This window comes from Nesoenas mayeri (assembly GCF_963082525.1).
Source record: "Nesoenas mayeri genome assembly, chromosome: 11".
Classification (NCBI taxonomy): Eukaryota; Metazoa; Chordata; class Aves; order Columbiformes; family Columbidae; genus Nesoenas; species Nesoenas mayeri.
This window is the reverse complement of record NC_137563.1, coordinates 12,983,600-13,000,349: the sequence shown is the minus strand read 5'-3', so window position 1 is coordinate 13,000,349 and position 16,750 is coordinate 12,983,600. Positions and strand designations below refer to the sequence as shown.

Genomic DNA, 16,750 nt, shown 5'->3' with positions numbered 1-16,750 from the left:
ATGGCGCTGCCGGAGCCGCAGTCCGCCACGGTGGAGCCGGAGCCCGAGCTGCCCGAGCAGCCCTCACCTCTCAGCCAGCAGCGGCTGCAGGTCCGGGGAGGGCTGGCGGGCGAAGGGGCCGGGGCCGGGAGCGACTCCGTGCGGGGGGCGGCTGGGGCTGCGCGGGGATGAGGGGCCGGGGAGCTGGGGCTGCGCGGGCAAGGACGGGGCGGCCGGGACTGGAGCGGGAAGGCGGGTGCCCGGCGAGGTGCGGGGCCCGCGGGCCCGTCCCGCGCCGGGGTCTCACCGATGCCGTTCCCCCCAGGAGTCCACCCCGCCCGGCGCCGCCGCGCTCCCCCGCAGCCCGGGCCGGGCCGGGCGCCGCGCGGAGCCGGAGCTGCGCGTGCTGCTGACGCCGCTGCGCGCGGGCCGGCGGCTCCCGCAGAAGCGGCTGCTGAGCGGGGGCGGAACGGGCGGGAAGCGGCTCCGCCTGGAGCGACCCCCGGAAAGCGGCCCGGGGTCCCCGGCGGACAGCGGCTCGGACGGCGACGGGGATGGGGACAGCGACGGGAGCGACGCGGGGGACGCTGCGCGGGTGAGTGGCCGCGGGAACTGTTGGCTCCTGGCTGCGGGACGGGGAGGACGGTGGGTCTGCGGTTCTCAGGACACACATTTATTATATTTGTAAGGTTTGAAAGTACTTCTTCTTATGTTGTTTTTCTTTTTAATCTGACTATCCGTTTAAAGCCTTGTTTTACCCTTTCAGAATGTCTAAGGGATGAAAGAAACACTCTTTCTATCAGAGCACATAAAACCCCGTAGCAAACACGGCAGTGTTCTCATGCTGTCAATAACCAGCTTCCAGGCGTTTTGACAGATGGGCACAGCCATAAGATGTGAAAGTTTTGTCAATGTCCATTTATATTTAAGTCATCATTTCAACTTGTCAAGTCCACCTTCTCTGTAAAAGACAAAAATGCTCTAAAACTGTATTCCGTTTATGTGCAGTATTTACTGTATTGTTGAAGTTTTAAGTTGTTTATTGATTCACCTCAGTTTTGGTTTTGATCTAGCAAGATTTTGATGAACAGACCCATTTTGTAGGGTTAATGCTAGGAGTAAGGCAGGTAACCTTGTCTAGGCTGGTACCTGTATGGACAAGTTTTGGTACTGATGGGGATCACCCCGGTTTGTATGGGGCCTGTTTCTTTACAAATATATTGAACCACTTTTAAGTAATTTAGACAGTCAATTGAGAGACTTCCCAGAAGCTGGGGACATGTCTCGTCTGCCATCTAACTGTACAGTGAAGAGTAATTGGCTTTTCTTTCTGTAGGATGGATACTCACAGTTATCGGCTTATGAAAGGAAGAGACTAAAGAACATTACAGAAAACGCAAAATTTTTTGCAGCTTTAAAGCTGCACGAGGTTTGTATAGATTCTGAGTAGCCCCAAATGTGCTTTCTCCAAGTGTTGTGATAATTGTTCTGTCATCCGTGGCTGTGAAACCCTTCCCTAACGGTGGCAGGTGTTTGAGGAAAGCCACGAGAGTGTCCTGGGATGCCAGGACTGCCCTGACTGGATAAAAATGGGGGTTTTGTGCTGCCAGGGAGCTTTTGGCAAAGAAGGGAAGCTGTTGCAGCGTCCACTTGTACGATGTGCCGTGCCAGGTCTGGGGACAGAAGAACGTCATCGTCTTCTTATGTTGGAGATGTGGTCTAGAGAGTCGAGAGAGTGGGAATCGCACGAGTAGATCCAGATCTTTGCCCTTCTTTCTGCACTGCTTCACTCTTGCATGTCATGGTTTTTCAATCCATGCTATATCCTGACCTGCAGGACCTGTGCAGCTCGGCTCCTCACCGCAGCCGAGGGAAAACAGCTCCTGCCAGCTTCCCTCAGGGCGGTAATTGCGGGATTCCTGCTGGTACAGGGACGCAGAGCAGACACAGCACAGCTCAACGCTTAAAAATCCCTTTTTATTATCATTATAAATAATTGCAATATAGTTCCTTGTAGCCTTTAGATAGTTGTATTTTACACACGTTAATATTTTTGCTTGTTATGTATTTTTAATCTTTTTTTTTTCTCTTTAAGTCAGCTGCAAGACTTTACCAGATTGCATCTAGAAAACAACCTCATGTCACCAAAAGGTAAAATAACTACGTATGAGACTTGTGTCTCTGTTCTTCCGTGGCGCATTAGGTGTGTCAGCACTCTCATCTGCACACACCTGACACTGCGAACAGGGACAGGTAGTGAGGAGTTTCCCTGTAAAGCTAAATGTGAGTAACTGAGTATTTCCAGCTGTATGAATTCACAGACAGGCAGCTCCTCTAGCTGGTGCCTCTGTTCTGCCAGTGACAGTATGAATATTCGTTGTGTCAAAAGACAGAATTTGCTCTTTTTGCGATATTTTAATTAAAATATAGCAAGCGTGTTTCTTTTTTTCTGGTCATATTTTTGTGTGATGGCTAAAGAAAGAAATGTTGAATGATGAAAACAAATTATGGGAAAAGGCATGGGAAAGAAGAGAGGCCGAACTGGGTGCAAGGGGTGGGGTAACTAGTTAGTGTGGGAGAAAACACATTCGGCAGTGCCAAAGCCATGCCAGGCACAGCAGGAAAATGAGCTTGAGTGCAAGTAAAGAATAAGGTACATGAGGGAAGAAGGTGGCTAGATCAGTGAGTGGAGATGGATCATGGGTAAGGAGGGCTGGGCAGAGAGGCCACAGTGGTGGGATGAATTACAAGCAAAACAAAAATGCAGTACATATAGATGCATTGCAAAGTGTGCTTTTGTTGCGTGTTTATAAGGAAAAAGTAGTCACAGCCCTCCTGACATGAATGGGAACTGGTCAGGCTGGGAGTTGGGCCAGGGGGTCAAAGACGTCTGACCCTGCTCTGTGGTCTGTGCTTGTCACAGGGGACTGTGTGATCGAGCTGTCCCTGCAGATTTGGAATGTTCTGTTCCAGAGCAAAGCCTAAGAAGGCAGAAGACGAGCCGGTGCGGCGGAGATCCATGCGGCTGCAGAGAGTGGAGCCGTCGGGAATCCCGGTGCCGGAGCCCGAGGAAGAGGAATTGGTAAGAGGGACAGGGCTGGGGGTGATGAGATGGGGTGTGAACAGCAGCTGCGGAAAAACGGCACTGGTGACGTTCACTGATAATGGTTGTCAGTGCTGAGCTTATTGTAAAAACCTGGAGAGGCAGCGGAAGGTGCCTTGCCCAGTGGCAAAGATCGAAGGGAGATTCCTTCACCCCGAGCGTCTTCCCATGTCCTCCATGAAGGTTTGCCAATATCCTGCGACTTGGGTTGATGAAATAATGCCAGTTCGAATGGTCAGAAGGGTCCTGAGGTAAAATGTTACGCATTTTTCAACAGCCCAGGGATTTCAGCAGCTTTACATTTGAAGTTTTATTACTTTACTTTGCTTTAATGTTATTTCAGTGCAACTTTTGATCTAGTATATTTTCCTTTGAAATATTTGCTACCTTTTTGAAGTCATTATGTAGTAACAAGTAAAAATTCTGTTGCAGTGAGAGATGAGAATTTAAATCTTCATTGGTTCTGTAGAATAAAGCTAAATCTCTGTAATACAGTTCTGGAAGATCAACCTTGCAGGAGTGTCAGAAAGGAGAGGATAAACACGGGGTAGCTGTTTGTCTTCGTGATTGTGCTTAGTAAAGTTCTGTTTATCTTTTTATTAAGATTTGGTGCAAACTCTTGTTATGTTTATTTCTTACCATAGATATGTTCTCAGAATATATGGTGTGTGGAAAGCAACTGTTTGTAGTTTTGTTTGATTTGAGTTACAAAAATTGCTCATGTCGTTGCAGCCGCGCGTTCCAGCCGGCCCTGTGCCAATGGTGCCAGAGGATCAGGAGAGCAGCAAACTGACACAGGAGCTATTGGCCACATGGATGAGGATAAGCGAGGTACTACTAGCCACAATTAATGATTTTTTGGATAATATGAGTTATAAGTAATCTAATTCTGATAAATGTTCCATTTCTATCCTTAGATGAAAGCTAATGGTACGGAAAAGCTCACGTGTGACATGAAAAGGTAATCTAAAGGCAGCAGCTGAAAACCAGGTGTTGTCTGGTTCTCCTGGAATGGCTGACGTGTTCACGGCGTTGTGCAGGTACCAGGACAGCCTGAGCAGCATGGTCCTGAGCGAGGAGAACATCAGGAAGGTGGTGAAGTACCGAGTGTGCTCCATGGCCATCCATCCTTCCCAGAGCATCGTCCTTGTGGCAGCTGGCGACAAGTCGGGGCAGGTCGGCCTCTGGAACGTGGTGAGTCGTCAGGCACAGTCACCCAGCGGGGCTGTCGGGGCAGGATGGGCACAGCGTCCCTTTTTGACGTTCATGGTGGTATTTTGTACTTTGCCAGTTTTTAGGGATAACACCAGGGTGTCTGTGAAACCAGAGGTGCTCATAAGGTCTGGCTGGTTCTTGGCAAGCCCAGGATTAATGAGAGGAAAGGTTGCACTGGTGATTTTTGGGGAAGAGCAGAAGAAGATGGATCAGTAGCTGAAATATGGCTCTCAGTGAGAGTTAAACTTGCAATTAACTGTTGAGAGGTTCAGGATCTAATTCCAGTGGCCTTGCAGGAACACCACAACGCAGCTTTGGAGACTGAGGGGAAATGGATGCTCAAGGATTTGGCTTTTTGTTTGTATAAATGTGGGGTAGCTGCAGTGAGTCACTGGTTTTCCAGACGGTAGAAATAAAATTGTGATGCCAATATCCGCTGGCACGCACTTACCTACATTGTCTGTGAAAAATAGCTCAGCATGTGGTGCTTTGAAAACCTTGGAGAGCTCTGCAGACAGTCTCAACATCGTTTCTGAAACGCCTTAATTACTCCTACAGCAAGAATCCTTCATGCCCTTGACTTGCACCTTTGTCACCGTCCTCCGCTTTACCCGCGTCACCCAAACCAGCTGCTTGAAGTTCATGCACATGCAGGTTTTCTTCTCATTTTTCGCAGTGCCATTAACCTCTTGAGCTTCTCTCGACTCATTTCTGCTTTGACAGCTTCCGCAAAGTGATCAACTAAATTCAGCTCTGAGACTCTTATTCAATTATAAAGAAGTTTAAACTGCTCTGCCTGCAAAGAGTGTGACCTGGTGACGAGGAGCCACGGTCTCAGTGCCACAGGCTCTGTGTGACCTGGCAAAGACATTTCAGCTGCAGCTCAGAACTGTTAAAGCTGCTCTTTTCTCTTTTGCTCTCCCTTTTTTATTTTCCTGAAGCATGTTGGACTTGAGCAAGTTTGGGAGCTGAGTAGTAGCCTTTGTGGAATGAACTGGGGCTTGTTCCAAAATGATCCATTCAGGTTCTTTTTAAATATCAGAGCTCCAATGATGCCAGAATTAGAGGATATAGGAGATTGTGCTTTACATTTAGCTCAAGTTCTATGTAAAGCAGTATGTACATATTTTGATGCAAAAGGCATACGTGTGCATTCGGTCTGCAGCAAAGTGTCAGCTGTGGCAGCTGAGAGACCAGGAACAAGGAGCCAGAGATCGATGTCCAGACGCGGTGTTGGTGACTGTAATGACTGCACAGAAATCGCAGCGGGAACTTGCAGCTAATTAGGAAACAGAATTCTGAAACAGAGAGTAAACCTGTAGTGCTCTTCTGAGACCAGACTTTGAAAGCTGCAGTAATTAATAGAAATAACGGCGGTGATTAGCACTGGTGTACACTGACTCTTGTTTTTCAGGACGGCGAGTCCGCGGGCGCGTGCGTGTTCGTCCCGCACAGCTCCATGGTGAGCTGCATGCACTTCTCCCCCTGGCACCCCGCGCACCTGCTGTCCCTGAGCTATGACAGCCTGCGCTGCGGGGACGTCACCAGGGCCGTCTTTGATGAGGTGAGTGCTCTGGGAGCCCTTGGGCTCCTTATTTACTGGCTGTGCTGTTAACAAGGAAGTTCAAGTTTCCATTTCTACAGGGACATATGCGTGAATCTTTAATTAACATCCTAAAAATATGGAGATCCTTCCTATTCGGCAAAACAGAACAGCTTGGATACTCCCAATTTCCTTCATGCAGAGGCAGTTGGAATTATTTATTAATTTCATATCTCCATACTGAAGCAATATGTGCCTCTTCTCAGAGGCATTAGCTATTAACTGTGACAAATGAGAGCTATTTAAAAACTAAATTTTACCAAAAAGCCCACCTAAATAAACATTGTAAACAGACATAAAGCGCAGGCTGGCTTTGCTTTTCTCAGGCTTCAAGTGAGCAGAGTGCGGGGATGTCTCCTGGTTAGCTCCAAGACACTTGCTGTGTTTGCGTGGTTTTGACAGATGCATTGTTATTGAATTAGGTAGTTTTTATCAGGTAGTCCTGAGGATTTTTAGTATATTAAAAAGGGAAAGCATGAAGTCTACAGCCCGTAGAGTGTTCGGGGTATTACAAACAAGTCTGTGTATTTTGTCAAATGATTTTGGTTACATTTGACCCTTTCTGTGCTCAGATCTGCAGAAGTGAGGATGATAATTTCTCCTCCTTCGACTTCTTGGACGATAATGGGTCCACGGCAGTCGTAGGACACTGGGCTGGCGATGTGGCTGTTGTGGACATACGGACCCCAGGAATGTCTCCACAGCTTTCTGCAGACATCGGCTTCAAAAGAACGAGGACGGTCCATGTTCACCCAGTGAACAAACAGTATTTTATGGCTGCTGGCTCAGTGTATGTACCTGTTAATCTGTGGATTTTCAGTCGGCTCTAAGGGCAGGTTTGGGGGGCAGGAGCGGCTGGCGAGGAGGCAGAGGGTTCATCCACCTCCGTGTGCAGTCAAAGCTTGCTTCATTTTTATAGAAAACAAGTTGTTAGTTCTTAGCAGGATTTAAACGCTGTACACTTTGCACTTTCCTTCACCTTTTGGTAACAGTACAAATGGTGTTATCAGGCCCTGGCTTTTGGCAGATGACAGTGTAGAGGGATTTTACCAAGCTGTCCGTTTGGGGCAGGTTTGGTGCTCAAAATCCTTCGAGCCACTGGCCGTTTGAGTGAACATGCGCTGCAGACGGGAAGTTCCAAATGCAGCTCACATAGAACCTGTCGTGTCTCGAGCGTTTTGTGGTAAATGGAGAATAACAATAGTTACTGAACTGTTGCACTGTAGAGTGTTCTGTGGGTGTGTTGCAGGGATGTTTGTATTTATGACGTCCGGTACCTGAAGTCCAAGGGGAACAAGCCAGTGAGCTCTCTGAAAGGACACACCAAAAGTGTCGCTTCCGCCTATTTCTCACCTGTGACTGGGAGCAGAGTCGTGACCGTGTGTGCAGATGATAAGCTCAGGTAAGACATGTGGGAAGGAATAATCTGTATAGAAAATGTCAATCAGTATTTTATTATTATTTCCTATCTGCATTGCCCATTATTGAGAGCTTTCTGTCTTTATCACTTTTTTAAGAAGTGATAGTTTTTTACTTCTCAAATGTGCATTTTTAATATTGCAAGATTTTTTTTTTTCCTAATTCTCATTTTCCTGAAGAATATTTAACAGTGAGCAGTAAAATATATAGGTGCTGTTAGTCTTTAAAAATAAAGAAACAAAACAAAAACAAAAAAAACAACCAAAAGCCTGACTCATGAATACAGATACAAAATGCTTAGAAACTGAATGTCTTTGTAGCTGCGGGTGCTTAACAGTGTGATATTCAGCCATTCCTGTGCTCTTCCTAGAGCAGCTTTTGGGAAGGATGATCTTCAGTCCTAGCTGGAAGCAAATCCAGTTAAAGCAGCAAATGTGGTAATTGCAGTTGGAGGGTCAGTGCTTGTGTTTGAGCCGGCTGTCGCTGTGCTGTTCGTTCCCACCCAGAGCCGCGTGTGCTCTGGGGGTGCTGGGCTGCGCTTTGTGAGGACGGCGCTGCCGTGTTCAACGTGTGCGGCTTATTGACACCTCGCTCTGTGTTGCAGGGTCTATGACACCAGCTCTCTGTCCTCGACACTCGCAGCTCTCAGCACAGTCAGGTGAGTGGACACAGCGTGGGGACACGTGCTCTGGTCCTGCTGCAGGATCAGAGCTGCCGAGTGTCCCCTGAGCCTAGGACTTGCCCTCGTCCCCATGGGTCCCCGCGGTGGCCTCGGTTCATACAGCAGTGCTGGGCATGGCCGTCTTTATCGTTGAATAGAGTCACAGAGTTGTTGTGGTTGGAAAAGATCTTTAAGATCATTGAGTCCAACCATTCCCCCACCCTGGCACTGCCCCATGTCCCTGAGAACCTCATCTCCGTGTCTGTTCAACCCCTCCAGGGATGGTGACTCCCCTTCCTGGGGAGAAGCTGTAGTGTCTTCCCTCTCTTGTGACTTTTGAAGTGTGTTTTGTTTCAGAATATTTTTTTCTTTGTGCAGTTTTAACTATCAGAGGTTACTTCTTAAGAGTAAAGCAGATTTTTTTGGGCAGAGTCTTGTAAAACACATTTCTGCTCCAGAAGGGCAAAACCTGGTTAGGGGTGGTTTGTGAAGATGCTAGAGCGACATGAGGAGTGACTGGCTTGAAAATCTGTAGTTTGCAATTTAGCGAAAGACTTGATGCACGTTTGCTCTATTTTTACTAAAACATGGAATGATGAAGCATTACTGCTCTGACAAATAATCACGTCACAATACACTCTGTCCCGTGTCTGCATGTGCTGATGGTTTAGAAGGCGAGGAAGAGGGTTTAGGCGAATATGCCATAAATAACGATACTTAAAACATACTGGACTTGGTAAGATAAATATTTCTCTCTTTGTCTCTTGCCATTTGTTCTCTGCAGCCACAACTGCAACACGGGCCGCTGGCTGACACGGTTCCGCGCGGTGTGGGACCCCAAGCAGGAGCGGTGCTTCGCGGTGGGCAGCATGGCGCGGCCGCGGCAGGTCCAGCTCTTCCGCGACACCGGGGTGCTGCTGCACACCTTCTGCAACCCCGACTGCCTGGGCTCTGTCTGCTCCATCAACGTCCTGCATCCCACCAGGAACATCCTCGTGGGCGGCAACTCCAGCGGCCGCCTTCATGTCTTCAAAGAATAAAAAAAGGGGCTTGGATTTTTTTTTTTTAGTTTTTTTTGTTTGGTTTTTGTTTTTTTTGTTGTTGTTGTTGTTGGGGTTTTTTTGTATGAAATTTGTTTAGTCCATATTGAGCTGTTCCTGAGCTGAGCATGTTTTCTCAGGATGAAAATGTATTTTGAAAGCTTTAAAATAAATCTTCTAAACTACCTTCAGCTTTCTCTTCTTCAATTAAAATGAACTATTAATTCTGATACGATGTCAGTTTGTACCCAAATAGAGATTTTTCCCAATCCCAAAGTAATGTAAAAAAAAAAAAAAGCTGGGTCAGCAGGATACTTGCCTCATGTCTGAGGTGCTTCTTGGTGATTTTCACGAGGGAAGGTGGAGCCCTCATCTTTCCTGGCATGGGGGGTTCCTGTCCCTTCTCCCCAAGCTGAGTGGGAGCTCAGCACCCACTGCCCCAGCAAAACATCCCTGAAATCCAGTGTCTAATGCATGTGAAAAATTGGTACTGACACCACAGACAACAAATCTCACACCAACTCTGGCTTTCATGATATTTAAATATTTATTTAAATTTAAAAATATTTTTCATGGCACCAATGATTTTATGCTAACTAAGATATTGAATATGTAGAAAAAAGGTACATTTTGAAGGAAAAAATGTAACTTACAGTATTTGGCACATGAAAGGTTAATTTCTAGATTTTTTTTTTTTTTAATGAAAACTAAGAAATTCACATTTTCAGGTACTTTACCATCTACTGCTTCAAGATGCAGTATGCTATTATGAGTTCTTTTTTTTTTCTGATATAAGAACCTAAGGAAACAACATTTTAATATAAGACGGGTCAAACTAACAGGTAGCAAAACACAAGACATAATATGGAACATACAGGAAAAACACAATGAAAAAAATCACCAGTTCTCGTGGTTTTGCAGTAAAACGCTGGGTGACAAACTGCAGCGGTAAACTAGGGCTGGCATTAGCGCTAGTCTGGACTAAGGGGTGTTGGGGCTGCGTTGGGCGGGACGCTGGCGCGGGGTCACGACAGGACATAGCGGTGTGGGCACCGGAGCTGCGGGCTGAGGTAGGAACACTACGCTAAGAGAGAATTTTGCCAAGTTGCATAAAACAGGAGAGCGGATACAAGTCCCTTCCTCGCTCCTGGCAGCCGCGGCTCCTGCCGAGCCCCTGGAACCAGCACCGCGGCAGCTTCGGGCCGTGTCCCCCACACACTGCGGTGACACGGGGCCTCATTATTGCAGTGACAACCCAGCCGAGTCTGGGCGGCTTGTGTGCTGGACGGACCAACGGCACTGGGCTCAGGGCCCGCGCGTGCACGATGGACGGGGGATGCTCAGAGACAAGAACATGGAAATCCGGCTTTTTTAGAACTGCAGTTATGGCCCCAGCTTACAGAAAATCTCTCCCTGAGATTGAAATAAAATTTGCTCACCTTTTTTTACCTTTTTTGATATGTCCAACTTCTCAATCAAAATTTAACAGAACTGGCTTTTATTGCTCCCTGTGTGAATAAACTGCTGCTTCCCAGGTAACTGAAGGTCCCGTGATCATGTCACAAGTACGATGAGTTGGTTTTATTGATTTTTGCTTCAGAACAGATGGATCTAATGGTTGTCCATTGGCTTGTTTGGTGTCACCTCCACTCCTGTAGTTCTGTCCTTTTTATCTTCAGAAAAGTCACAAAATTATAGCTTCTTTCTCCGTTTCAAAACTAGCAATGCGTTAATCTGGTGTTAGGCTTCCAGGCTACAAAAGCGTTTACACTTAAACCGTTTGCTCAATGTGAACTGCTCGGTACAGCGCACCACGGTCACCCAATCCATAATGTAAAAAAAGACTTGATTAGATTCAATAACAAAATAGCATTTTGTTGTTAAAATAGACGTTGAAACAGTCTCTCTCTCTTTTTTTTTCTTTTTCTTTTTTTTTTACAAAACAGGTACAACTTTCGGAGGGTAAAGGTCTGGCTGATAAACCCAACGCGGTCACTGCCGGCTGCGTGCCCAGGCTGTGCCGGGCGTGCCGGGCGAGCCGTCTCCCTGCCTTTGGCAGCGCCTCGGCTTCAAGGCTTAAAAAAAGTGGCAAGAGGCCGGGTCTGCAGCGCGGGTTGAGGGCTCAGTGCCCGGGGAGCCGGCTCGTCCTCCCAGGAGCGGGGTGACCCGGGGTCCCGTTAGCGTCACACCGCACGGAGGAGACTCCAGTCGGCAGGGAGGGGATTCTGCAAAGCGGTACTGGAAGGTGGTGGTGTGCACAGTGGTGGAGTTGGTAACAGAAGAGTACACGAGTGTTTAAATCAATACTCAGTAGCACCATTGCTAAAGCTCCTGCATAAAACAGCATCACGAGCCTCCCAGCCGATGCTCGTACAACGATGGGTGGGAACAGTAAAAGAAACCCCTCTCTTTGCTCGGTGCTTCCGAAGCCACATGCGTGGCTGGAGGATGGAAACGGTCGGGTGTTGTGCTCCGGGGGTGGGAGCAGGGGGGAGGAGGAGGCCCCGGGGGCTGCGCACACCCTCCTCTTCCTCCCGGACAGCCGCCTCCTGGGTCGGGAAAGGAGGATTAACGCGGGTTCCCCGGCGGGTCCCGCGCCCGGGGGACGATGGCAGGTCTCTCCCCGGGCCCCCAGCTTAGTTACATGGCGGCTCCTGCCTTCAGGTGTCAATGAGCAGGCTTACCACGGCGCGGACTTTGCAGGCAAACCATCGCCTGAGGGGACAAAAGTATTGGTAATGGAACTGCTCGAACTCGGGGGTCTGGCGGATATCACGGAAAAAGGCAGTGTCAAGGTCGGACTCGGTAAGGACGATCAGGAGGAGGAGCAAAACAAAGAGGAGTCCAACTGTCACAAGGAGCAAACGGAGGACACTTAAAACAAACTTATTCACCTGTTCGGCCTGTGCCGCCCCCAGGCCGCCGGCGCACAGTGCCCGCAGCTCGCCCGCCTCCTCCGCCTCGGCCGCAGGCGTGCCAGCCTCCGACTCCTTCTCCTCCTCGATGCTGCACGGGGCCCCATTCGCCTGCCGTGAGAGCAGCATCAGCTCCAGGCTGTGCTCGGCCACCGGCGTGGGCAGCACGCTGTCCGCCGGGCTGTAGTTCTCATCGGCGATGACGGCCACCCGCTCGCTGCTCTCGGCGCGGCCGCTCCGGCCAGGGCCCGCAAAGGCGTCGCCGTGGGAGGCCGAGCGCACCGGGGTGGAGTGGGCGCTGTCGCGCAGGGACTCCAGGCCTGGGGACAGCAGGGGAGAGAGAGGTTCAGTGTTGCACAGTGCGGGGTCCTTGTCACCCTCACCCAGCACTGTCCCTGCCTGGTATCCCACAGGGGACAGAGCACGGCTGCCACCAGCTGCCTTTGGCTGTGGTTGGCCCAGCCGGAGCCCCCAGCAGCTGCTTTGCTGCAGCTCCTGACTGCAGCGGTGACACTCAAACACCCACCTGTCACTGTCACCAATGGCCACTGGCTGTCACTCTGGACCACAGGCAGGGGCCTGGGCTGGCTGTCACTCAACCACAAACACCCCCTGCCACAGCCCTGCACCCCACAGAGGGGCAACAACCCGGGAGGCGGTCCCAGCGACACCAGAGCCCGTGCGGGCAGCACGGCTGACCCACTGTGGGAGTCCCGAGACAGGCGCTGCCCTGGGTGTGAGGGGAGGGATTCAAAGCTGAGCTGAGGACACAGGGACACACCGCACAGCCCCATTTCCCTGCAGAGCGGGCTGCTCAGGAACCGCAAGTCAGACCAGAGGCACGAATAGCTCTGATTTCTACTTATTCACTACAAAAAGAATGCTTACACCTGCTCAGGCACACAGAGGAACAAAAGCCACAGCAGAGCTGTGTGCCAACCTGTCCGGCCGGCACAGCCCGGCTGCACTTCGTGCCAAGGCTGAGCATGGCGGGCAGGACCCAGGGAACTCCTCTCCCCACTAACGCCCCCCCAAAAAACCCAAATTCCAAGAAATCCCACAAATGTGGGACTTGTTTCTTGCAGTTTTCACAGCAAGAGGGGCAGGTTATGGGGGGGAGGCAGTTCCAGCACCCTGTGTGTCAGGGGTGTCTGGAGGTGGTGGTGGCCGGGACCAGTGGGTCCTCAGTGTCACCGGCTGTAAGGGGACAGGGCTCAACATTCTCCCCGATGGGGATGGCTCAGTGCTCCAAAACACCAGGGCACAGTGGCACTGTCTGACCTGGTCTTGTGTGCTGCCACAGGGCGAAGAAAAGAGCTCGTCCTGCATTCCCCGGGCTTTGCAGCCTCTTGCTGGTAAATACCTGCTGGCTGCCCCCGGCTCAGCTCAGCTTCGCACCCGTGTCACTGCAGCGCCGAGCGCCAGCAACAGCTCAGGCGATAAGCACAGGGGAGGCATAAACATGTTCTCACCCTGACAGCAATGTCTGCCGCTGTGTCGCAACGCTCCTGGGAACGTCCCCTCACACACCCCTTGTGTCCCGGATGGGGTGGGCACCCCCGGGGCAGGCAGCAGCTTGGTTCCACCAGGAGAGGGGTTTCCCCTGTTCCTCACTGCAATGGCAGTGGTGCTGAGCCCCCCAAAACCCAAACCTTCCTGCCACTGGCTCCTTCCACGGAACTGGCACAAAAAGCCACAGAATCTGGGGAAAGCTGGGTCCAGCCCCGAAAGCAGAGCAGCTTTGTGGTACCAACAACACAGGGTCCAGCTGGCAAGGCAGATCCCAGCCCACTTACCCCGCACCGTCCTCATCCAACATTCACATATCCCACGTCCCCCCGGGGCTGCGGTCAGGGGGACCCCCAGGGACCCCCAGGAAAACCACTGCCCAAGAGCCCCGACCCGCCCAGACAGCGCAGCATTACCTAGCATGCGGACACGCGGAGCGTCGCGGCTGAGCCTGGGCAGCACCGGCACCAGCGGCAGAGCCCCCAGTGCTCGCGCCAGCAGCCGCGGCCCCAGCACCAGCACCCGGACCCGCACCTCCCGGCAGCAGTGGTTGATGAGCCGCAGGTGGACGCTGACTTTGGTTTTAATCTTTATCAGGCACTTCACCATGGTGCACAGCAGCGGCTGGCCCGGCCCGCGCCACCGGGCACCCACAGGGACTGCGACAGTGCTGGGACAGCCGCTCACCCGCTGGTATGGCTGACGCAGTGGCACTGGTGCCACTGGCCTGGGGTCAGGGCTATTTTGGGCTCCTGCATTTCCACAGGAACGAGCTGAAGTGAGAGTGAAGAAAAGCAGCTGCTGGGGCAGGGGCGGTGCCAGCTGAGGGTGATTTACGGTGAGAGGCTGTTTAACACTCTGGCCACTTCGCAATGGCACATGTGGGAGGTGGGGAGAAGGGGCTCGCGTTTATGGGGTGGCAGAGGTGACCCCATCTGTAGGGCTGTCACAGCTCCAGGCACGCTGTCACCCCAAAGGTCAGCCCAGACATTGGCCCCAGGCTCCCTCAGAGCTATCAGGACAACCTGGAAGTTTTTTTGTTTTATTTCCAATTTAATCTAAATTAACATTGCAGAGAAATTCTCCTCTGTTTTGCCTCTGCACTGGAAACTTCTTTTCCACAACCAGCTCTTCACTTTGTGTGGGCTCAGCTATTGATCTCAAACCAGCCCCAAGCTGCAAGAGCAACATCTGGTGCTGCCAAACCTTGCTCTGAGCCCTGGGGACATGCTGGGGACAACCCCTGCCCTGGCATCCCAACAGCAGCATCAGGGGGTACAAAAATCAGCTTTGTATGTGTGTGTGCGCACACATGTTTACACATGTGTGTGCGTGTCCTGGGAGCGCGGGGCTGGCCCCCTGCCCTACCTTCCATGATGGAGATGTGCACAGCTCTCCTCCGGGTGCGCGGCACGCTGCTCAGGCGGGGGCCATGCGTGATGGAGGGGCAGCTCCGGCTTGGCACCAGCCCTGCCCTGGGGACGACAACGGGAATGGTGTCAGAGCCATGTACGGTGCCCGAGCCCGTTGGCTCCCCCTGCCACCCCGGGGAGATCCCAGCCCCATCACTGGGCTCTTACCGGTGGATCTCAGGCGGCTCCCGCTTGATCTTGGCACTGGACTCCATCACCTCCTTCGCAACGCGGCCACTGCGGGGGGTTGAGAAGAGCAGCTGTGAGCACCGCACCGGCAAGCTGCCCCCGCGGCACCTGCACCCCAGCACAGCCCAAGGCGACTCCATGCACATGGGCTGGGGGTTCTACCCACAGCTCCAGGGCAAGCGGGAAGATTTGCTGGAAATACAGGTGATGGGAAGAGCAGGGACAGCTGGGCTGACATCTCGGCTACCATGTTTTGCTGCTTCTCCTGGTGTGAGGTGCTGGACACCGTGGAGTCACCTCCCTTTGTTGGGGGACACACCATGGGAACCCGGGCCCTCCTGCACACCCTACAGCTGGGGATGCACCCGGGGCCTCTCGTCCCGCAGAGATACCAGGTGGCAGGTCCAGGGCCACGGAGGAGCAACCCCCCCCTGGAATTTAGGAACTGCAGTGGTTTGTTTCACTCGTTTTTGTTCACAAAAGAAAAACCTCAAATACCCCCCATCCTCTCCTCTCCACACCCATCCCTCCAAAACTCTGCTGTTGTGGGGCTGGGTCTGGGGGTGTCGGCCGTGGAGCAGAGGAAGAAGCGGCGATGGCCTCGGTGAGGGGGCGGTGCTGCCATGGCAGGACCCCTGGGGATGGCAGGAACCTCAGCACGTCCTCAGGCCACCGTAGCCCTGACCTGCTCCTCAGAGCACATCCAAGGGAGCATCCAAAAATTCACCCATACTGCTACTTACTGTCATCATTTACCTGTATCGGAACCGGCTTCCCTTGAAGAACAAGTTGCTGCTGGACACAGTCCGGACCTGGCTCGACTTCTCCAGCCTGCAATGGCACCAAGAGCGGCCTGAGCATCCCATTCATTGAGCACTCAGTTTTTTTCCCTACACAACCCACGAGGGGTGAGGACCAACTGCTCTGCTGATGCTGGCACCGCATCCAGCACACAGTAGCACGGCCAGATTACAGGAGCAAAGCCCTGGAGATGTGAAACGCTACCAGGAACCAAACAAGCTGCTGGCAGCAGCATGGTGGCACCTGAAGCATCACAGCATCTCCCCATACCTGGGTGCCCCACCAAGCACCCGCACACCAGAGCGGCCCCGGGCTGGACCTCCCCGAGAAGCTGAACCCCTTGCCAGGGCTCTGCAGGGCAGGAATCGGCCTGTCCCGGGCAGGCAGCACCCGCTGGGGTCTGTCTGGCCAAAACTCCTGGTAAGGACGGTCCTGTCCCCTCCTCGTCCCTGGGAGCTGGTCCCTCGCCCCAGACTGAGCCCAGCAGCAACTCGGCCGAGCCCACAGCCCACTCCAGTGGGTGCACATTGCAGCGGTAATTTACTGACATGAGTAATCATAAAAAGATTTGTAAAGCAATATTGCAATTTCATTCCGTGTTAATATAATGAGAAACGAAACCTACTGATTGCAGTATTCCCAGAGAGAATACATCACAGGCTTTATCTCGCATCTTGCTGATTAAAATAAAACTCATTACAAAGCACAAAGCAGGCTATTTTTAAGTACAACATGAGCAGGATGGTAAAACCAAACTGCTCCAACTGGCACCTCCCTGGGTTTTGGGCCCAGACCAGCCCGTGACCACCCCTGTCTGACAGCCTAGTTCACCAAACTGGGGGCAGAAAAGCTGCTTAGGTGGCCACGAACCAGGGAGTCCTGACCTCCTGGGGAAGGGAAAACG

General features: G+C 51.7%; 2 protein-coding genes across 3 annotated transcripts in view; one reads left to right on the top strand and one right to left on the bottom strand.

The window, feature by feature from the left end:
* Nucleotides 1-9,528, top strand: WDR76 (WD repeat domain 76; the record flags this gene model as incomplete). Its single annotated transcript, XM_080351216.1, has 13 exons — nucleotides 1-90; nucleotides 305-574; nucleotides 1,316-1,412; nucleotides 2,079-2,130; nucleotides 2,953-3,061; nucleotides 3,815-3,913; nucleotides 4,000-4,043; nucleotides 4,123-4,276; nucleotides 5,712-5,861; nucleotides 6,473-6,690; nucleotides 7,150-7,302; nucleotides 7,924-7,977; nucleotides 8,765-9,528. The coding sequence occupies 13 exons, from the start codon at nucleotides 1-3 to the stop codon at nucleotides 9,018-9,020; spliced, it is 1,746 nt and encodes a 581-aa protein (XP_080207342.1). The 3' UTR covers nucleotides 9,021-9,528.
* Nucleotides 9,529-11,680: 2,152 nt separating this feature from the next.
* FRMD5 (FERM domain containing 5) overlaps nucleotides 11,681-16,750 on the bottom strand; it is a gene marked incomplete at both ends in the record, with an annotated part of 81,556 nt that continues 76,486 nt past the window's right edge. For both annotated transcript variants that reach the window (XM_080351324.1, XM_080351325.1), the window contains 4 exons: nucleotides 11,681-12,255; nucleotides 14,813-14,919; nucleotides 15,025-15,093; nucleotides 15,802-15,876. In XM_080351324.1, coding sequence (XP_080207450.1) covers nucleotides 11,681-12,255; nucleotides 14,813-14,919; nucleotides 15,025-15,093; nucleotides 15,802-15,876 — 826 coding nt within the window. The remainder of the gene's footprint in view (nucleotides 12,256-14,812; nucleotides 14,920-15,024; nucleotides 15,094-15,801; nucleotides 15,877-16,750) is intronic.